Source organism: Salvelinus fontinalis, chromosome 13 (assembly GCF_029448725.1).
Source record: "Salvelinus fontinalis isolate EN_2023a chromosome 13, ASM2944872v1, whole genome shotgun sequence".
NCBI lineage: Eukaryota > Metazoa > Chordata > Actinopteri > Salmoniformes > Salmonidae > Salvelinus > Salvelinus fontinalis.
This window is the reverse complement of record NC_074677.1, coordinates 39,962,109-39,985,976: the sequence shown is the minus strand read 5'-3', so window position 1 is coordinate 39,985,976 and position 23,868 is coordinate 39,962,109. Positions and strand designations below refer to the sequence as shown.

General features: G+C 43.4%; 1 protein-coding gene across 1 annotated transcript; it reads right to left on the bottom strand.

Annotated features, from left to right (window-relative positions):
- Positions 1-5,826: 5,826 nt before the first annotated feature.
- On the bottom strand, positions 5,827-15,274 carry LOC129867845 (arf-GAP with Rho-GAP domain, ANK repeat and PH domain-containing protein 1-like). The gene is made up of 19 exons (XM_055941331.1): positions 15,171-15,274; positions 13,861-13,965; positions 13,312-13,446; positions 13,111-13,171; positions 12,856-12,976; positions 12,604-12,764; positions 12,381-12,487; positions 12,029-12,228; positions 11,835-11,920; positions 10,096-10,278; positions 9,670-9,844; positions 9,244-9,493; positions 9,028-9,127; positions 8,701-8,896; positions 8,510-8,555; positions 8,201-8,364; positions 7,881-8,090; positions 7,284-7,389; positions 5,827-7,196 (listed from the first exon to the last, which is right to left on the bottom strand). The coding sequence occupies exons 1-19, from the start codon at positions 15,272-15,274 to the stop codon at positions 6,992-6,994; spliced, it is 2,715 nt and encodes a 904-aa protein (XP_055797306.1). The 3' UTR covers positions 5,827-6,991.
- Between the last annotated feature and the right edge of the window lie 8,594 nt (positions 15,275-23,868).

The following is a 23,868-nucleotide window of genomic DNA, read 5'->3' as shown; positions in this document are numbered from 1 at the left end:
AACATAAACTTACGTACAGGTAACAGACGACATCGAAACGAAAACGAAACAAACAAACGCTACAGTCCTATGTGGTACTAACAAAACATACGGACACAGGAGACAATCACCCACAAACAAACAGTGAGAATGCCCTACCTAAATATGACTCTTAATTAGAGGCAAACGCAAACCACCTGCCTCTAATCAAGAGCCATACCAGGCAAACCGAAACCAACATAGAAACAGATAACATAGAATGCCCACCCAACCTCACGTCCTGACCAACTAACACACAAAAACTAACATAAATAGGTCAGGAACGTGACAGCTTCAATATATCCACATAATTTTCCTCCTCATGAAGCCATCTATTTTGTGAAGTGCACCTGCCCCTCCTGCAGAAAAGCACCCCCACAACATGATGCTGCCACCTCCGTGCTTCACGGTTGGGATGGTGTTCTTCGGCTTGCAAGACTCACCCTTTTTCCTCCAAACATAACGATGGTCATTTTGGCCAAACAGTTCTATTTTTGTTTCATCAGACCAGAGAACATTCCTCCAAAAAGTATGATATTTGTCCCCATGTTTAGTTGCAAACCATAGTCTGGCTTTTCTATGGCGGTTTTGGAGCAGTGGCTTCTTCCTTGCTGAGCGGCCTTTCAGGTTATGTCGATATAGGACTCATTTTACGGTGGATATAGATACTTTTGTACCGGTTTCCTCCAGCATCTTCACAAGGTCCTTTGCCGTTGTTCTGGTGTTGATTTGCACTTTTCGCACCAAAGTACGTTCATCTCTAGGAGACAGAATGCGTCTCCTTCCTGAAGGGTATGACGGCTGCGTGGTCCCATGGTGTTTATACTTGCGTACTATTGTTTGTACAGATGAACGTGGTACCTTCAGGCGTTTGGAAATTGCTCCCAAGGATGAACCAGACTTGTGAAGGTCTACAATTTTTTTTCTGAGGTCTTGGCTGATTTCTTTAGATTTTCCCATGATGTCAAGCAAAGAGGCACTGACTTTGAAAGTAGGGCTTGAAATACATCCACAGGTACACCTCCAGTTTACTCAAATGATGTCAATTAGCCTATCAGAAGCTTCTAAAGCCATGACATCAATTTCTGGAATTTTCCAAGCTGTTTTAAGGCACAGTCAACTTAGTGTATGTAACCTTCTGACCCACTGGAATTGTGATACAGTGAATTGTAAGTTAAATAATCTGTCTGTAAACAATTGTTGGAAAAATGACTTGTGTCATTGTAACGGTCGTTTTCCTCCTCGTCTGAAGAGGAGCAAGGATCGGACCAAAATGCAGCGTGGTTTGAATACATGATGATTTATTTAATTAAGACTAACACGAAGGACACTTGATAAACTACAAAATAACAAATGACGTGAACAGACCTGAACTTGTGAACAAAAACACATGAACGCACGAACAGGACGGAACACACGAACGAACGAACGAAATGAAACAGTCCCGTGTGGTACAAACACTGACACAGGAACAATCACCCACAAACAAACAGTGAGAACAGCCTACCTTAATATGGTTCTCAATCAGAGGAAACGTAAAACACCTGCCCCTAATTGAGAACCATATCAGGCTAATACATTGAACCCAACATAGAAACACATATCATAGAATGCCCACCCCAACTCCCTGACCATACTAAACAAAGACAAAATAAAGGAAATAAGGTCAGGAACGTGACAGTCATGCACAAAGTAGATGTCCTAACCGACTTGCCAAATCTATAGTTTGTTAACAAGACATTTGTGGAGTGGTTGAAAAATTAGTTTTAATGACTCCAACCTAAGTGTATGTAAACTTCCAACTTCAACTGTACATGGGCTATACATATACAATTATCAAATAATGTATCTTTTTTTATTGGTGAAATATTGGGGGAAGCCTGGCTTCCATGAATGCACATCACAGCACATGGACACTCCATCTCAGGCCATGGTCAACATGTACTCCCAGGTATTTATAGGAGTCGAGCTGCTGGATGTGTTCACTGTGAATGGCTCCAGTCAGCCACTGACCTGGGGTCAAAGATACCTTCCTGTGTGTTTGTGACATTCAGGACCAGAGAATTTGTGTCACACCACTGCACACGGCTGTTTACATTGCCTAGGTACAGTGGGAGGGCGATGTTGTCATTCATTCATTTGGGCCAGGAGAACGGTGTCGTCAGAGAAATGAATGATGTGATGCTTTGACTTGTGCAATCGTTGGTGTACAGAATGAAGAAGACGACTGAGCTCACACAGCCTTGCAGGGCCCCGATGAATTTATGAAATTGCTTCTTCCAGTTATTGATAAACATGCACATGGTAAGAACCTGACTGTTACAACTGTTATAAGGCTCCGTGGATCGAGGAGGAATTGAAAAACTGTATGGTTGAAAGAGATGGGGCAAAAGGAGTGGCTAATAAGTCTGGCTGCATATCTGACTGGCTGACTCACTTCAAATTGAGAAATGATGTGAAAAGAAGAAGAAACTGCATTATGAAGCTAAGACCAATGATATAAAGAATGATGGAAAAAAACGATGGAGTACTTTAAATGAAATTATGGTCAGAAAGACTAATTCAACTCCATCTTTCATCGAATCAGATGGCTTATTCATCACTAAACCATTTGAGGTTGCCACATTGTAATGATCATTTCATTGGCAAAGTGGGCAAACTTAGGCAGGAAATGTCAACAACGAACAGTGAACAATTGTACTGACGCATTAAAAAAACTAATAATGAAAGAAAAGCATTGCCAGTTTGAATTTTGTACAGTTGGTGTGGGAGAGGTGGGAGAATTATTGCTATCGATCAATAATGACTAACCTCCTTGCATTGACAACTTAGATGGAAAGCTACTGAGGAAGGTAGCTGACTCTATAGCCACTCCTGTCTGTCATATCTTTAATCTGAGCCTAGAGGAAAGTCTGTCTTCAGGCCTGGAGGGAAGCCAAATTAATTCCGCTACCCAAGAGTGGTAAAGCGGCCTTTACTGGTTCTAACAGCAGACCTTTAAGCTTGCTGCCAGCTCTTAGCAAACTGTTGGAAAACATAGTGTTTGACCAAATACAATGCTATTTCTCTGTAAACAAATTAACAACAGACTTTCAGCAAGCTTATAGAGAAGGGCACTCAACACTGCATTGACACAAATGACTGAGGATTGGTGGAAAGAAATTGATAATAAGAAGATTGTGGGAGCTATACTGTTAGAATTCAGTGCAGACTTCGATATTATTGACCATAATTGACCATGAAAAAACGTATGTGTTATGGCTTTTCAACCTCTGCCATATCGTGGATTCAGAGCTATCTATCTAATAGAACTCAAAGGGTTTTCTTTAATGGAAGCTTCTCTAATGTCAAACATGTAAAGTGTGGTGTACCACAGGGCAGCTTTCTAGGCCCTTTACTTTTTTCAATTTTTACCAACGACCTACCACTGGCATTAAATATAGCATGTGTATCCATGTATGTTGATAGTTCAACCATAAAGCAATCAGCAAACACAGCTAATGAAGTCACTGAAACCCTTAACAAAGAGTTGCAGTCTGTTTTGGAATGGGTGGCCAGTACTCAACTGGTCCTGAACATCGCTTAAACTAAGAGCATTGTATTTGGTACAAATCATTGCTGGTAAATGAATGGTGTGGCTGTTGACCAAGTTGAGGAGACTAAACTACTTGGCGTTACCTTAGATTGTAAACTGTTACGGTCAAAACCTATAGATTCAATGGTTGTAAAGATGGAGAGAGGTCTGGCCGTAATAAAGAGATGCTCTGTTTTTTTGACACCACACTCCAAAAAGCATGTTCTACAGGATCTAGTTTTGTCTAATCTTGATTATTATCCAGTCGTGTGGTCCAGTGCTGCAAGGAAAGACCTAGTTAAGCTGCAGCTGGCCCAGAATAGAGCAGCACGTTCTGCTCTTCATTGTAATCAGTGGGCTGATATAAATACTATGCGCGTCTCTCTTGGCTAAGAGTTGAGGAGAGACTGACTGCATCACTTATTTTTTAAGAAACAATGTGTTTAAAATCTCAAATTGTTTGCATAGTCAACTTACACACAGCTCTGACAGACACACTTATCCCACCAGACATGCCACCAGGGGTCTTTTCACAGTCCCTAAATCCAGAATAAATTCAAGAAAGCGTACAGTATTATTTAGAGCCCTTATTACATGGAACTTCCGTCTCATATTGCTCAAATAAACAGCAAACCTGGTTTAAAAAAACAGATAAAGCAACAGCTCACGGCACAACGCCTCTCCCCTATTTGACCTAGATAGTTTGTGTCTATGTATTAATATCTAGGTTACGTGTCCTTGAGCTCTTCTTGTCTATTGATGTTCTGTATTATGTCATTGGGTATTATGGTTCATGTTTTGTGTGGACCCCAGGATGAGTAGCTAGTGCTTTTGCAACAGCTAATGGGGATCCGAATAAAATTCCAATACCAGAGATGTTTGATTGGGTTCAAGTCCGGGCTCTAGCTGGGCCCGGGTTGTCTTGGCTGTGTGCTTAGGGTTGTTGTCCTGTCTCCCAGTCCCTGCCGCTGAAAAACATCCCCACAGCATGATGCTGCTACCACCATGCTCCACCATAAGGATGGTGCTAGGTTTCCTCCAGACGTGACGCTTGGCATTCAGGCCAAAGAGTTCAATCTTGGTTTCATCAGACCAGAAAATGTTGTCTTTAGGTGCCTTTTGGCAAACTCCAAGTGGGCTGTCATGTGCCTTTTCCTGAGAAGTGGCTTCCGTCTGGCCAATTTACAATAAAGGTCTGATTGGTGGAATGCTGCAGAGTTGGTTGTCCTTCTGGAAGGTTCTCCCATCTCCACAGAGGAACTCTGGAGCTCTGTCAGAATGACATCAGGTTCTTGGTCACCTCCCTGACCAAGGCCCTTCTCCCTCGATTACTCAGTTTGGCCGGGCGGTGGTTCCAAACTCGGTGGTTCCAAACTTCTTCCATTTAAGAATGATTGAGGCCACTGTGTTCTTGGGGATCTTTAATGCTGCAGGATTGCTTTGGTACCCTTCCCAGGTCTGTGCCTCGACACAATCCTGTCTCGGAGCTCTACGGACAATTCCTTCGACCTCATGGCTTGGTATTTGCTCTGACATGCACTGTCAACTGTGGGACCTTACATAGACAGGTGTGTGCCTTTCCAAATCAAGTCCAATCAATTCAATTTACCATAAGTGAATCAAGTTGTAGATACAACTTATTTTTAATAAATGCAAAATGTCTAAAACCTGTTTTCGCTTTGTCATTATGGGGTATTGTGTGTAGATTGCCAAGGATTTTTTTTAATGTAATTTAATCCATTTAAGAATAAGGCTGTTACTTAACAAAATGTGGAAAAATTAAAGGGGTCTGAATACTTTCCGAAGGCACTGTATATACACCATTGATGCCAATGATCTGTTTAGCATAGCAACATTGCAAATAGTGTAGAATGAATATGTAATGGCTTCCGTCGGTAGAAGGAGAGGAGGACCAAAGGGCAGCGTGGTAAGTATCCATATTTATTAGAATACCTTTTTCTATAATGAACAAAACAATAAACAGACGAAAACCCAACGAAGCTACAGTCCCGAACTAGAGAACACAAAAACTGGGATGCTGGGATGTACCGCACCGGGCTATGCACACGTACAGGAGACACCGTGCGCTCTTCCGCATAACACGGTGTCTGCCCGTACTCTCGCTCTCCACGGTAAGCCTGGGAAGTTGGCGCAGGTCTCCTACCTGACTTCGCCACGCTCCCCTTTAACCCCCCCCCCCCCCCCCCCCCCCACAAGAAACTTTTGGGGTTTCCTATCGGGCTTCCTTGCCAGGCGAGTTCCCTCGTAACACCGGTTCCCTTTCGCAGCTGCCTCCGCTCTCCTAGCTGCCTCCACCTGTTCCCATGGAAGGCGATCCCTTCCAGCCAGGATCTCCTCCCATGTGTAGCAACCCTTTCCGTTCAACACCTCTTCCCAAATCCATTCCTCCTGACATCGCTGCTGCTGCCGCTGTCCGTTACCACGCTGCTTGGTCCTTTTTTGGTGGGTGATTCTGTAACGTCTTTTGTCGGTGGAAAGAGGGGAGGACCAAAGCGCAGCGTAGTGCGTATCCATAATTTATTAGAATACTTCTCAATATGAACAAAAACAATAAACAGATGAAAAACCAACGAAGCTACAGTCCCGAACTAGTGAACACAGAAAAACCCAGGAACACACGAACAGGAACAGTCACCCACAAACCAACAGTGAAAACAGGCTACCTTAATATGGTTCCCAATCAGAGACAACGTAAAACACCTGCCTCTGATTGAGAACCATATCAGGCCAATAAGACAAACCTAAACAAAGAAACACATAACATAGACTACACCCACCCAGCTTACGTCCTGACCAACTAAACAAACACTAAACAAAGAAAATAAGGTCAGGAACGTGACAGAATAGAATTAACAACCAGGTCAGAACCTCAAAATTAACAACTGGCTTTTGCCTGGACTATATCATCAGGTGAAAAGATTAAATAAAATGAATTTACTCATTAAAATAAAGAACAGCCCTTTGTCAGGAGTTATTCACACAATAATTCACGGATTCTCATGCCTTATTGTTTAAACATAAAAGGCACGTTGTCAATTATGTTGATAAATGTATGTTAAATTCACACTGCTCTATATTCATTTTACACATTTTTATTTCAGGGAGAAACCGAAGAGGCCTTAGTATTAATGTTCTCCCCTCTTGCATATTTTGGAACATTTTGAAAATCTGAACATCTTGCAATATATTGTTTGCTAGAAATCCTGTTACTATTTTGTGGAATACTGCCCAAACTTTTGACTGGTACTGTATATTTCTTCTATAATTTAGTTATTAGTTCTTCACTCTCCATGTCAGACTCCTCTTCTTTACCCTGTAGATTGCAAGACATGGTAGGTAAAAATGTCTAGTCTAGTTCACTGTCAGTCTTTCACTGCTTTATGCTGCTATATGTTCCATTGTCCAATAGAAGAGATGGAGTTCAAAGTGCCTTACCAGGAAGAGGAGTGTGTGGTGGATAATGAGCTCTCTGGTGAGCTGCACCATGTCAGTGTTCGTGGCCAGCTCCGGGAATAGTGTGGGGACAAACACCAGCGCCAGGTTCTGAGCTGTCATACGGTTCTCTGTACTATACTGCTGAACTCTAGAAGGAGGGATAAACCATTAGTCACACAGGTTCATTTCGAGGCCCTTTTCAATTTGACAATCATTGATCATGTGTGGTTCTTACATGTAGAAGTGTCCGCAGAGGGCGTTGAGTGTGATTCTGTTGTCAGAGGGCAGCTTCTTCAGGAGTCCGCGGTACGTAGCCAGTCTAAAGGTCTCTTCTGTGTGAGCTATGGTGACAAAGGGCGATTTATGAGAACCCCATTATTTAAATCACAGCTTGTATTAAACAACTTCCATCTCCATCGGAGTTTGTTTGTTATTCTAGATACTGGTCAAATATGTCCATGGTGACCCTAAACTGTTGGGGGGGGGGGGGGGGGGGGGGGGTCAGATGCTCTTGCGTAATTGGTCAGATGCTCGATTAAGTTCTGGGTCCATACGTTTTAAGAGAAGAGATAGAACAATGATCGGAACCGGGAACACAGAGCTCCACCCTCTCTCTTTGCAAGTTACAGGCAAGTCTATCGGCCAAATACACCCCCCCCCCCCGTCCGATATTCGAAAGATGCTAACAACTGCGGAATTTGTGATTTGTCTAAAAGCACCGGAACTAATGCTGCTCGTTATCTACCTCGTCTCATTGTATCAGGACAGATCTACAGTACCGTTTATGTTGACACAGTCGGTCCACAAGAGATTAAGATGAGAAGGAGAGTACCTGCAGCCTCAACCCATAGTTTCCTGTGTGTTTCTGGGATGAGCACCACCTGCTGGCGGACATACTGCTTCAGGGCCCCTGCAGCGTCCAGGAGACCCTCTTCGTATGTGTCCAGAGGGGTAGTTGTAGGTGAACTGCAGAGGGCATCCACCAGACAACTGATCTTTGTGGCCAAGCCACAGCGCCGGTACAGCCCATCCACCTTTAAACCTGGCAGGGAGAGAGGAGTGGAGCTGATGCAGCTGTAGAATTGTGAGAATCATTTCCCCCTTGTTATCCAGATCACTACAATACTTGTTCCAGTATCAAATGGAACACACCATATTGGGTGATGTGTGAGATACACCTCTCGATGGCAGGGGGCACATTGCCAATGACGTTGGGGGGCAGCTGGTACAGCTTCCTCTCTGTGGTCACTGCCCGTTTCAGTAGGCTGTGCCAGGACTGACAGCTGTGGTCTCGTTCAAACTGCATGGACATGGTTCTAGCAGGAAGAAGAGAGCAAGCAATAGATACATTGGACACATTCCTTCCTTTGAATGATGCAGAAAAACGTTTGGGAACTGCTGCTATGATATAAGTAAAGGCGAATGTGACTTGTTATAACAAAGTGTTCCTGTGGTGCTGACCTCTCTCCAGTGACCAGCTCTATGGTGTTCTCAGAGGAATCTATCTCTGTAGGCAGAAAACAACACTGTCAGTGTTGGGTGAGATACACAGTCATGTTACCTCATCATGAAACTTCTGCTCATCGGCACAAGGCATGCACATCATGCTGTGTAAACACGCAGTCCGAACAATGAGGTGAGATGGGACTTACTGTATTGCGTCTCGAGGTTGAGTGTTAGCCTTTCTCTGTGGCGCTGCTGGTCAGTAGGATAGATGAGGACCTGACCTCCACGGAGCACTGCCCAGACCTCGTTGTGCTGCAGGCCTCCTCCCTCCCTGAGAGACACCCGGGACATAGCAAACCCCCTGTCCGGCACCTCCTCATCTATGGGCCCGGGCAACACCACCTGTCAGGGGGGAGAACAGATCAGTTTCAACCACATTACTCTGTTTGTTCTGTCTGTTTATCGGTGCCCTTTACAGGATAGAGTACAGTTGGCACAACGGTCGCTACCATCACAGCTGTTTACTGCGCTACCTTGAGAATATGGAGAAGGTGTACGAGTAAACCATCTTCTGTATCCGAACTGCACAGCAACTGGTCCGTCAGAGTCACCATCTCAAACGCATGAGTTGGTCTGTGGGGGAGGACAAAAATCAACAGTCACCACTTATGTCTTATCGACACACATCAAATCATTTTAAAAAAAAGTGTGTTTTCTCCCACAACGCTAAGATCATAAGGTTGCAATACCCGTTGGAGCAGTCGAAGATGGAGATGACCTCCCTCAGGTCCAGAACATCACAGGCAGCGGAGTCATTCTCCTGGGAGAACAGGAAACGGTCCTCCTCCAACTTCCCATGGAGCTCCTCTCCTGCCACACGCACGTTTACAATTTCACACCCACTACGAAGTCCCCTTCTAGGCAATTGTGATGCACTCATAGTATACGTGTACCTGCAGCAGACAAGGGGACCGAGGTAGCAGGGTCTCTGCTGGGCTTCTGATGAGCATAAGCAGGGGCCTCTGTACAGGAGAAAAACAAACAGATAGGAGAAACCATGACGAACAAGACCGACATTTGATGTACTGACTTCATGAAAGTTGACAAGTTGAGACGACGCAAAAAAACACAAAACAAAAGCAGTACTGTGGATCTTGGACCCCTGATGTCAATACCTGTGTACTCGTTGTGTCTGAGGAGCTCAGTCTGCATGGCCTGTCCAGCCCGCTCTGCCAGTGAGATGGGTGAGGAGCATTGAGGGTCCCCTGAGTGGCACAGGACCCGCGCCCCCGAGCACAGCAGGGACATGGTCTCTGGGACGTTAGGGCCACACACTATCTCACACAGCCTCTGGAGGACATAGGGTGAGGTGATGATGTTGCCATAACAACCAATAACACATCTCATTTAGCACAGCTTTTCCTGTACAGACTCTGGGAGGTTTAGGTGTATGTTGCTTTCTTTTAAGATTGATAGGAATCCGAAACGGACGCTTACAAATGTGTAATAACACGAGTTTGGAAGGGATCTAAACGATAACCTGAATAAGTACACTGTCCTCTGCTGGTTGATAGCAGCAGTGTAGGCTGAGGCTGGCTGACCTTGTTGAGCAGGTTCTGGCTGGAGGCTAACGGATGGGTCCGTCTGTATCGGCCCTTGGTGTACTTGGCCCTAATGAACTCCCCCCTCTGATCCACAGAGGAGTCCGGCAGGATCTGCTCTGCACCCGGCACGTTGTGAGCCCACACTTCATTGGCTGCTTTGTTCCCATAATGGACAAAGAGCTATGGAAGAAAGAGAGAATATAATTTGTATATGTCAACTTCACAGATCTTCATTGTAGAGGGTTTAAACACTGTTTCCCATGCTTGTTCAATGAACCATAAACAATTAATGAACATGCACCTGTGGAACGGTCGTTAAGACACTAACAGCTTACAGACGGTAGGCAATTAAGATCACAGTTAAGATCACAGTTATGAAAACTTAGGACACTAAAGAGGCCTTTTTACTGACTCTGAAAACACCAAAAGAAAGATGCCTAGGGTCCCTGCTCATCTGTGTGAACATGCCTTAAGCATGCTGCAAGGAGGCATGAGGACTGCAGATGTGGCCAGGTCAATAAATTGCAATGTTCGTACTGTGAGACGTCAAAGACAGAGCTACAGGGAGACAGGACGGACAGCTGATCATCCTCGCAGTGGCAGACCATGTGTAACAACACCTGCACAGGATGGGTACATCCGAACATCACACCTATGGGAGAGGTACAGGATGGCAACGACAACTGCCCGAGTTACACCAGGAACGCACAATCCCTCCATCAGCGCTCAGACTGTCCACAATAGGCTGAGAGAGGCTGGACTGAGGGCTTGTAGGCCTGTTGTAAAGCAGGTCCTCACCAGACACCACAGGCAACAACGTCGCCTATGGGCACAAACCCAATGTCGCTGGACCAGACAGAACTGGCAAAAAGTGTTCCTCACTGACGAGTCGCGGATTTGTCTCACCAGGGGTGAGGGTTGGATTCGCGTTTATCGTCGAAGGAATGAGCGTTATACTGAGGCCTGTACTCTGGAGTTGGAAGTGGAGGGTCCATCATGGTCTGGGGCGGTGTGTCACAGCATTATCGGACTGAGTTTGTTGTCATTGCAGGCAATCTTAACGCTGTGCGTTACAGGAAAGACATCCTCCTCCCTCATGTGGTACCCTTCCTGCAGGCTCATCCTGACATGACCCTCCAGCATGACAATGCCACCAGCCATACTGCTCGTTCTGTGCGTGATTTCCTGCAAGACAGGAATGTCAGTGTTCTTCCATGGCCAGCGAAGAGCCTGGATCTCAATCCCATTGAGCATGTCTGGGACCTGTTGGATCAGAGGGTGAGGGCTAGGGCCATTCCCTCCAGAAATGTCCGGGAACTTGCAGGTGCCTTGGTGGAAGAGTGGGGTAACATCTCACAGCAAGAACTGGCAAATCTGGTGCAGTCCATGAGAAGGAGATGCACTGAAGTACTTAATGCAGCTGGTGGCCACACCAGATACTGAATGTTACTTTTGATTTTGACACCCCTTTGTTCAGGGACACATTATTCCATTTCTGTTAGTCACATGTCTGTGGAACTTGTTCAGTTTATGTCTCAGTGGTTGAATCTTGTTATGTTCATACAAATATTTACACATGTTAAGTTTGCGGAAAATAAACGCAGTTGACAGTAAGAGGACGTTTCTTTTTTTGCTGAGTTTATATAGTGGTACCTATTTTCACATTATGTTATTTTAGACTTTGAGTATTTGGCAAGACATACACTGTAGCACTATTACAGAAAAAGTAATCTCACCAGAATCAGAGGTTCGGTCCACACTTTAATGTCCAACTTCAGGCTTCTCACTTTGGACACGTGTATGCCCAAAGACCGATGCTGGCCTTAGAGAAACAATAAGGAAACTATTAACAAAGGTCATGTCGAGCAAATTTCGCAATCCATACACATTCTGTGCCTACTTATTTAGGCTCACCGCAGTCCCGGCTCACCTGCACAGGCCTCACAGATGACCACCAGCAGGTTGACTGAGGCCCACTCAGGGTTGGCACAGCCACAGTCGGCACACACTTTGTTCCATGGGCTGACCCAGAGTCGCTCGGCCACCTCGCTGCATGACAGGGCACTGCGGATCACCTGGGTCAGGCTCCCCAGCCACACGCCCAGCTCCCTCAACGAGTCTGTGGAGAAACTAGAGTACACAAAGACTGTGCTTTTCAGTAGCCAGTAAAGCAAGGTGCTCACATGCACGGGCCAGATAATGGGATAATCTGCGAGAAGAGAAATTGTCTTGAGTCAGCTCAGACTGAGAGACAGTGCGAGAAAGAGGAGCTGGACGCTCACTTGAAGGTTTTGTACGGTGTGATGAGGCTGAAGTTATGACGGCCAGTCTGCTTCACTGACGCCACGTTCATGGACACAAAGGTCATCCCAACCCCCAACTGGAAGTCCTGCATGGCACAATGACAATAACTGAGCGACACAAAATGCACTGAAGACGTCCTCCCAAATCATCAAACAATCATATACTGATGGATCATAACTGAGTCCTGTTCCCTTTCCCCACCTCTTTATTGTTGTAGATCCATAGGTTGTGTCCACAGATGGCAGCGTACACTCTACTGCTGCGAGGGTTCTTCATGGTCAGGGCTCCATGCTGCTCCGGAGGGACTGGGACGTCCCGTCCACGAGAAGCCAGGAGGGAAGTCACCCAGCCCTCCTGCACCTCTGGGACCAGGGAGAGAGGCGGGGAGAGTCAGGGCACAGCACAAAAACCACTTGGAACCAAAGGGTGAGTCTACATCCATCAGCGGCTCACCTTTGTTGTGTGCCATGAACTCAAAGTGTTTCTTGCTGAAGTAAATGGAGAAGCGTCCTTTCTCCTGCTTACGGACATCGGTGATGCTTGACACGTGGAACACTATGTCTGTGAACTTGTCCTGCAGCACAGAAGATGGGGGAATAGTGTGAGGCATAGCCCGGGAGATACAATAATGTCATAACAGACGTTATGCCAAAACAGATAAGGGTCCATTGAACCATGGTGTGGTGGTGGTGGTGGTAGTTCACTCACTGTTCGTTTCTTCCATAGTGATACCAACGGTCCATCCAGGGTGGCCCACAGAACATTGTGCCTTCAGGGACACAAAGTATCTCAACATTTCCAAAAACACAGAAATGAATCTGAAACGTCATATCAAAGAGTGTGATTTCGGCAAGGTGCCGCTGAAACGTTGACAGTGCATATCTCCCGTCCCACAGTGTTCCACATTACCTGCGTCCCTTCCATACATCCAGCCAGCTGGATCTGGACACGACACTCTCCCTACGAGAGGACTCTGCTATCTGGTCACCACCACCACCACTCGCTGCTGCCTGCTTTCTCCTGCTGACGCGGATGGTGGCAGCACTGTGAACAAATAGAGGAGTTACCTAACAGAAACATACACGTGGACAACTGTTTCATTAGCTGTCGGCTATCTTGAACAAATACGCGGCACATTCAGGTATAGGTATGCGGAATGCAGTGATCTGAATACATCAACGAATGGGCTTGCGGAGTTCAGAGATGAGTTAGGTAAACAAGGATGTGACGCTCAACGTCAAATAGCTGCCGTTCCATGTCTGATCTGGCTACACCCCAATGATAATTCCAATGGGTTTTCAATTATATCACACCATTACAACCATGAAATACGTCAGTATTGGCAAGGTACTATCTTAACATTTCTGTTGATTAGGTGGTCATTTTTATTCTATTGAACTCCCCGGGAAAGCTGTCTGTTAACTGTCTGTCTGCTGTGATGGGGGTGCTGTGACGTACCGCGGGGTCTTTTGTTTGATTGGTCTGGTCTGCATAGACGCCTGTTCCACAGGAGGCTGAGGGGTTTCTCCATTGGGGACAACACCAACCTGCCTTGACACCACACTGGAACCGAGGCATGGAAGAATGAGACAAAGCCATTTCAACGTTTCTCCCGCCGTTTCATGTTTTCTGTGACCTGTAGCTTGTTACATAAATTGATATACAAATTCTGCCCTGTCTTTGGACATGGCCTGTACTGTTTTGTTACCTATGCCTTTAAACCTGCTTGCTAAAACTCACTTCACTCACCTGATAGCTAAAACTCACTTGTTCATCTGAGGTGGGTTCTTTATTTCTCCAGTAACGGCATCATCATCATTGGAAGATTCCGATCCAAGGTCTTTTGCCCAGTCAGCTACTACAGTGATATCAGGGTCATAATCTGCAGCAGAACTGTATGGAGGGGTGGATGACCAGGCAGATCTGTCGTGGAGTCCATCTGGATCATTACTGCCCAATAATGGGCAAGACAGAGTCACTCCAGAATCAGATCTGAAGAGAGGGAAGTTATGCTGGCTTTGATTCTCATTAGCTGGGCTGGAGATGGCAGGGCTGAATGGAGGTTTATTTAGGATAATGGCATGGTTGTCTTCACTTTCTACCAGCAAATCATTTGTGGGTGGAATACCTGTGAACCCAAGATAAAAGGGCATACAGTAAAATATGATGCGTTGTCTGGTGAGAAATTAAAGGTGTGAATCTGTCACCGATTCACAAGTATTTGGGACTAGAACAAAACCAGTTTTTCTTGTGTTGCTATTATGACAGTGCACTGGAGCTATCTTTAGCTTCAGGAATGTTTTACTGGAGATTACGTATTAAACTCAGCATCACATTTGAAAGGATGCAGACGTTATTGATTGACAAGTGGGGGAGGAGTCTCATTTTATGACTTGCACGGAACAAATGTTGTTTGGCATGATAGCAGATCGCTCATTGGTTGAGTTGTTGAAAGGTGAGCTGTTCAGCATTGTGTCTGAGTCAATTGAGTACGGCCTGTTATTACAGGTTAGTTCTAAAGAAACTCCTCTTGTTTCAAAGGAAATGTATATGTTGTCCAAATCTTTATCATTGATCAAGTAATGTCATTGTTATCATGATAAGCACCAGGGTCTACCTTTGCTAGGATTTTCTGTAGTTGCTGCTGGATCAGGTGTATCACATAGAAAATCCCTTGAAAACAAAATGTAAAAACAAATAATTAGAAAATAATCACCAAGGAACATATCAGGTGTTTGGTAAGACAAGTAAACATGAGGATATGTCACCTCTCAGAAGAGAGCTGGCTCTGTAAGCTCCCGCCAGCCCGCTTGTACCGTGCCCGTGGTTTTGGTACTGGCACAGGCATGTCTGGACCGAAGGGGACAGGCATCTAATTCACAGTAGGAGACACGTAGGACACAAACACGTCTGAAATGACACATTTCATCTTAATAAGGCTTTTTAATATGAAAAATAGTTAATTGAACTAACAAAAGACCAAACACATTCTAACATAATAATTGAAATGCACGATGATAGTAGGCTTATGTCTTAAATGTTATAGCAACTATGATCATTTTCTTTGACACTTAGGCTGAGACACATTCTGGAGATAATCTCAGTCTTGTTTCTCCTCACACTATTGTTGCTCTTTCTTTTCAAATGTCTGAAGGCCTACAAAAATGTAGCGTTTCCGTATGAAAATACGTGAAAATATTGTCATGATTATTTAATGGGGGGAAAAAACTATGTGTGCTTGGGCATTATTAAAGTGATGGTCCAGAACTTTTTTTTAAATTATTTCAGCCATTAGTTTTGAGAGTGGTGCTCACGAGTCAAAACGGTTCCCCATTTTTTGTGTACTACGTCATACAATTGTCTACTACGTCATCCATTTCAAATAATATGTTTTTTTTGTGTGTTTTTTTTAATGAATCCAATTCAAACAATATGTTACGAATATGTTGTTGGAAGGCATCTTTAATAGTATATGTTGGAAATGTTGCTCTCAGCTACAGTCGTCGGCTTATCCCCCATTATAAGCTCCGAATCACAACTGAGTTCATACTGTCCTGTGTTCAAAGGTAACAAACACCTGCCCTTGTTCCGAGCATGTGAAATAACTACGAATGAACATGATGGCTAGCTTTCTGCGTTAACAAAGTGTTGAGAAAAAGAATAAAAAACATATTGAAATCCAAAATGAAATATTAGCCTACTCAACAAATTCAGCCTATTCAGTCACTGTGACCTAAAAAGGTAATTAAAATTTTACCTTGTCGCTGCTCCCCTGTTCTGCTCAATTGCGATGTTCAAACAAGCGTGATCACAGGCCAGGAAACTTGTAGACTCCTTACCCTCCTAACACTGAAGGGGTTTGTGGTTGTTCGGCTTTCTGACAACGGTGACGGTGTGTGGGCTATGCGTAACAAATCTCTGCAGCATAGTCTCACCTGTATTACCTGTTCGGCAGCTGAGCTAGCAAGGGCAGCAGATGGGCAGGGCAGGTAAATGAGTCTTATCACATGAATAACATTAAAGCTCAATCAATGTAACTGTTATGTATTGCCGTAGGCGTGCCGTAGGCGTGCCGCAGAGCACCATGGGGGTTTGCATGTGTTGACTGATCACGTTCGAGATAAATGGTTGAACCAAACTCCTGTCTTCCATCTCATCATTGTTCTAAAGATGTGGTTATGAAACCCACGAGACATAACAAAAGAGTCCTGTAGGTTCAGACGAGTAAGTCAGAACCTACAGGAACTGTTCTGTCCAGAAGAAATTGGGTTTTACAAATTGAAAACTGTTACTTTCAGTGGTACAGTCTAGCTAATGTTAGCACAGTGTTGAGCTAGCTAAGAGAGAGAGTTCGCATCGTCATGGACCGCAGAAAAGTATTTGAGACGGACGTCGGAGTGGGAAAACAATGTGATTAAAAAGGAGCACTGGCAACCAGTCATTCAGGGCAGGTTGATGTTTATGTGTATGTAAAGTAAAGTAAGAATGTACTATAAAAATTCACATTTTGTAAGAATGATTTTATTCCCAGAACCCGATTACCCCAGGGTTTTCATTCCCGAATGCACCTCTGGCAACAGGTAAACAACTTCCCCCTTGAACGACTTAAATGACAATAACAATGTCCTGATGCAAACACAATGACCTGACAGTGTGCCAACTTTCACATATCACACAAAAAACACAAAAACACACATCTGGCGACTTAGGTCCTCTAATGATATTTAGTGATATTGAATTGTGATTGGTTGTCAACACAAACAAATATCAACATTTGAAGGAGATGTACCTAGGGCTTGGATAGTTCCATCTGTGCCACTGTTACGTTCCCCAGTTTCTGTGTTGAGTTTGTATTTGAGTGAGTGTGTTTCAGGAGATGGCTTCCTGAAATTCTCCCCAAGCAGCTGATTGGTCGGACCCAATGGATGATTAGAGAGCTGACCCCGCCCCCTCGTCAAGATACAGCTGTCTCTAATTACCATTGCCACCTGAAGCTATATAAAAGCCAGTGTTCTGTTCAGGAAGAGAGATTTTTTTTGCAGGTTTTTTTTTTTTGCAGAGATCATAGGCAGGCAGAGATCATTGCTGGAGAATTTGATTGTGATAGTGTTGGTTGTTTATCAGAAGGCATTGGTATGTACTGTGTTAGTTGTTGCTGGGAGCAGTTGATATGTTCCGTGTGAGATTGTTGCTCAGCTAGAACTTATTTGATGTCCTTTGTTTATTAGTTTGTTTGAGTATTGTTTGATATTCTGTTTCATTTGTTCCCAGGGGGGAAGGGGAAGGCACCTAGGGAGTGCTTAGGCAAGAGGCCCGCGGGCATACATATACCCGTAGTATATTCACTGTCTAGGCACACTAGGTAAGACCTGGGTGGACCCCCCCCCTGTATTTTGGTTAGGGCACCAGGTGGTGCTAAGTTAGGTAAGTAGTGGGTAGGCAGGTTAGATTGGAGAGGGGGAACTTTGATATTTACTTTTTTTGCTTTGGTTCCGTCCAGCCCCTTTTCCCCATATTACCGTGTAAGGAAATAAATCCTAGTAAGCGGTCAATTCTGCCTTTTTGTCATCCTTACTCGCACCTACAATCCATACCTCTTTCGCTTCACGGAGAGTTGAGTTGTAGCAGGGTGTTGCGTTCCCTCTTCACAGAGGCGTGATTCACATCTCCATCGCAACCAAAAATCTAAGTTAAAGAATGGGATGAAGCCAGTGGCTCAGATGGAACTATCCAAGCACTAGATGCATCTCCTTTAAATGTTGATATTTGGTTGCATTGTCAACAACACAATTCAATATTACAAACTAATTTAAAATTCAACCTTAAAATGAGAAACAACATCCATTGCCACAATTGAGGTTACTTTAACATTAGATGTATTCTTATGTAATCGTATAAAGCGTGCATGTTCAAGATAGGATGCAAAGGTCGCAGGTCTGTGGAGATCTTCACAATTGCTGTAATCTATGCAGAATCTCTAACAGCATTGATTACTTGCACTATGTACTTTTAATGTGATCGCAACTGCAATCCAGGTCATTTGCTTGTACTATTAGATGAAGCACAGTGATGACACAATCGGTTGTATAAATGAACACAATATCTGACATTGTATTTCAACTTTAGTGTGCTTTTTAAATGGTTGAAAGCACAGTGATAGACATTTGGGTGATGACTAAACCAAAAATCAGATGTTGCTTTCCCATTGGAATTTGGTTGTGCTTTTAGATGGTTGAAATCATAGTTATAACACTGGAAATTCTACTAACTTTTGGCTGTCTTTTTGAGTGGGTGAATATAGGTTGTAATCTCATTGATCAACATCTCAACCAAAGATTACCCAATTATCCACGTTGAAATGAGGTGGTGTGCCCAGTGGGTGGATTGTTGAGTTACTTTGCCATGATGAATATGTTGAACACAATGACGCTTTATAGGGTAAGGGAGACCGGGGATGGTTGTAACGGGATTATTGTAACACTGTCAATATCTCCAATCAGTAATAAACTGGAATAATGTGATTCACTGTGCACATGCTCAGTTTAGGCCTCAACCCTAATATGAAGACGCAAGACCCTATGATAGACTGCAGGTTTTACTGAGAAAAAATAAAGCTTTTGATGTAAAGTCATTTAAGATTTTGAGGTAAAGAAAGTCATTTGACCAAATTTGTTTTTGTGATGGCATCACCTGCTTTGCAGTTAGATTCATCAAACGTATATCAGATTTGTAACCGGTGTGTGTCGATATCTTTGACGTAAGTTAGCAATGCTAAAGTCTTAACGTGTAGCCAAAATTGAAGCTAGCTAATGGCTGCAAGGGTCAGACTTATTTGTAACAGCATGTCCAGCATTCAGTCTCACAGCGCGGGTGCACACGCACACACACACACACGCCACCACTCTGTCTCTCTCGAACTCACACACACCACAAACATTCAGTTGTTTAGTTCAGATGTTGTTTAGTTGAGAAGGGCCAGTTAATGGAGTGTAAAAAATTATAATAATTAACACTTTATGATTTGTATCATTATTGTATTATGTCAGCCATAAAAATATTAAACATTGCAATGTTGTTCTCATCTTCTCAAAAAAGGCTTTCAATATTTCGTTGCATGTCATGATTTATGCATTTTCTTATACTGTTACATTTCACCCCAAGCTCTGTTACAATTTACCCCTTCTCCCGGGTCAATTGTATCACTTCACACACTTCACACACAGATTTAGAGATAATACCTATACCATTTTGTAGCAGACAGATGGACGTTGTTCTTATTACATTTTGACTGTAGTAGTTCAAACGACCTCTGAGAAATTGACAAAAATGCTAAAAGTCTTACAACCATCTCCGGTCTTCCCTATTCCATGTCTGTGACAGGATGATCCCCTGTCTGACAGCCCTCCAAATATGATGGCCCCATGCCACGACCCCACCATTGTAAATAGTCTGGCTCGTCGGTTTCATAGGACGGAGGATACAGACCAAGTCCCACTGGAAAACAAGATCGCAATCAAGCTTTTTCTTTAGCAGGATTTGAATAGGCCTATCCCGTTCTTCGCCTTGCTATGTCATAAAGGCCACTGTTAGGAGATTATTAGGCCTATTGAAAGATAATCATAATAGTAATTTATATTATTATTATATTATTATATTATATTATTATTATATTATATTATTTTTAAAAATAGAATGGGTAAAAAGTGTGTTAACATACTGTCGTGACGTTGTATTAGTTAATGTGACGACTATTGCTCATCGAATGATTAAAGGTTTCTAATTGTGTGATTAAATGAATCAAGCAATTATTAACTCATTAACCTGGGGCACCATGGGAAAATGAGTTTTATTGAGTTTCAATTTCCCAAATTAACTCAAAGAATATCAGAATATCGATTTTACAACAGTCGCTAATTAATCAGTTCTCTCTACAATCTCATTCTGAACGTCGCATAATCCGGGAATCTGCACGGACCCGGGTCCCACCAATGAGTTCTTACCACACCAATCTTAGTTGAGTATTTATTTACTAGAAAGCTAAAATGATGATAAAATATACACATACACCAAACACAGTCTAGGCTATTGATTAGAATTTAGTATAACGAACGCACTATGGCGCGTGTCACCCAAAATTGGGATTTAAAAGAGAGAGAAAAAGAGAAAGTACACGAGAGAAATATACATTTGGGTGAATTTGTCAGCTGTGCTTATTTTAACTCTAGCCTTGCCCCGAACTACCGCTCTTATGGGTCAGAATATAATGACGTAATTACGTGTGGGAGGTCTCAGATGGGAAGCTACGCATGGGTCGTTTAGGCTTCTCAATGACGCACTTCTCCGGCGCAACTCTCTGGTTGTCCTCACGATGTCAGTGTCCTTTTGGCTTAGTGGTCTGTTTCCTCACCCTTGCTCTGGAAGGGGTCTTCTGAGGACAGACAGCTCTGTAGCTCAGCGCTCACAGCGTAGGAATGAAACAGTGTATATACCACGATTCGATGGAGAGTGGAGGCGGTCCGGTTTGAATTCACCCGCTTAGACAGCTACTCATCCGTAGCTTGGATAGAAAAAATATTTCTTTGTTTTCAACCTTGTGTTGCGTTTTGGGGTTCGTTGACTTTTTAGACCATGGCAGCAGCTTGGGTCACTTAGTCTGATCTGTTCATTCTTAACTCACACGTCTTATACCCTCGGGTCAGAAGTGGGCGTAACCGCCTTTAGGACAATTCTCTGGGTGTACCAAGTTAAGAGGCAAGGTCTAGATTTTACTCAAATCCAATTTTAGACAACTAACTTCACATTGCATCTTTACCAACACATTTTCCTTGATTTAGACATTTTCCACACAACGTACAATGTATAAACATCAAGCATATCCTAGGAAAACTCTTAAAGTTACAATGTTTTCGTAATAACGTCATCTATTAACCTTTAATAACAATACAAAAATGACATACATTTTCGTATTCCATCTATCGTCATGACCACCATTGTGGCTGACGGAAACCATTGTTCCAAAGTCCCTTTATTAATGTTCTGAGGCTGGTTCTCCATAGTGAGAGGACAAAGGAATGTTGTCTGTGGCCTAAGATTTACCATGGGCGTGAGGGGTCAAGAAACCACCACACCTTCAGACCCCTAGATCTCTCCTCCTCTGTTGGGGGTGAGAGATAATCTGTAGGGTTGTGGTCTCCTGTAACCTGACCTGATCAGGACAGTCATGACAATACACACACTTTATAAAAAAATATATATTATAACACCTAGCTTACTTATTTATGGAGCATGTAGCCTACTGTAAAAATGCGCATGGACTTACCTCTGACACAAATGTGGTCAGTAATTTAGATTTGTCATAAGGTCCAGCCATCCAGACATATCTCTGTCTCAGGCTCTGTAATGTTAGCCTGATGTCCGATGACGCTCACATTTCTCTCAAGAAGATGCCACTGCGCTTCGACATAAGGTGTGCACTTCGACAGATCGTGTGCACTTCGAAAATTCGGTCCTACTGGCATCCGCTGGGATAAAGGCTTGAAGGAGCTGTCTGTCATCCACTTCTGTTAGAGAATTTGATTCATTGCTCCGGTCGTGGACCTTTCTTCATACACACGGGAAACTGTTGAGCATGAAAAACCCAGCATTGTTGCAGTTCTGGATGCACTCAAACCGGCGCCTGGCACCTACTACCATACCCCGTTCAAAGGCACTTAAATATTTTGTCTCGCCCATTCACCCTCTGAATGGCACACATACACAATCCATGTCTCAATTGTCTCAAGGCTTTAAAATCCTTCTTTAACCTGCCTTCTCCTCTTCATCTACACTGATTGAAGTGGATTTCACAGGTGACATCAATAAGGGATCACAGCTTTCACCCGGATTCACCTGGTCAGTCTATGTCATGGAAAGAGCACGTTTTGTACACTCGGTGTATAAATAAAATACCATTTTATTTGTCACATGCTTTGTAAATAACAGGTGTAGACAAAGTGAAATGCTTACTTACGGGTAAAAATGTAAATAATAACACAAGGAATAAATACACAGTGAATAACAATGACGAGTGAAAATAACGTGGCAATACAGGGAATACCAGTACCGAGTCGATGTAGTTGAGGTAGCTATGTACATATAGGTCGGGTTAAAGGGACTCGGCAACAGGATAGATAATAGACAGTAGCAGCAGCGGGTTACCATTTGATGAGCTATTTAGTCATCTTGTTTGGCAACCTTGGGGGTAGAAGCTGTTCAGGGTGCTATTGGCAGAGACAACAGTCTACAGCTTGGGTGGCTGGAGTCTTTGTCCATTTTCTGGATCTTTCTCTTACGCCTGGTATAGAGGTCCAGAAATGCAGGGAGCTCAGCCACAGTGACGTACAGTTGTGGCCAAAAGTTTTGAGAATGACACAAATAATAATTTTCACAAAGTTTGCTGCTTCAGTGTCTTTAGATATTTTTTTATCAGATGTTACTATGGAATACTGAAGTATAATTACAAGCATTTCATAAGTGTCAAAGGATTTTATTGACAATTACATGAACTTGATCCACTTGGTTTTTGGCTATAATGGCCTGGTACTGAGTTCATGATGTTGTTGATCTCAAGGGCCCCAGGACCAGTGGAAGAAAAATAGCCCCATGACATCAAAGATCCACTATTTAACAGTAGGTGTGGGATTATTTTCTGCATATGCACCCTTATTGACACCAAACCCACAACTGGTGTGGTGTGGCCAAAGAGCTATATTTTCATGTCATCCAACAAATCTAAACTTCTGAAGTTTGCTAAATGACAATGGCATTTGGATTGAAACTATCGGTGCTATGGTCAGATGACATGAAAATAAAACATTCTCATAAAACATTATTGAAAAAGGCTCAGTGCCATTATCCTCGCACTGTGAGTAATTGAAAGGAATTGAAAACAGAGGTGCCTATAATTTTGCTATCTATCTTTGGGAATTGTTTTTATTACTTGATAAACAAAATCTCCATCTGAGCAATTGTATTAGTATAAAATAATATAATCCCCCCCCCCCAAAAAAAGCATACAATATAGCTCAGTTTTGTATAATTTATTTTATACATGCTTTGCTCATCTGAATCAAGGGTGCAAATAATTTTGGACCTGACTGCATCTTACTTCCCTTGAGATATCCAAGGGGTCTGACCCATTGTATAGACCCCACTGCTTGTGTACATAGATGGCCATAAAGTGGCCCCTGAGTGTAAACAGGGACAATAAAGCCATTTTTTTTTGCATTACCTGTCCAATCAGAGATTGACAACAGGGGTACTGTGACTGTTTAAGGCTAACTGGGCTGAGGAATAATTGACAACAGCAGACTCCTTGCTCTGTATGTCTGGATCCTTCTCTTATAACATCTATTGGCCAGTATAAGGACAGTTATATCTTATCCACCTTGTCCTCTTCATCACCGATTGACCCCCTCATCATCATCT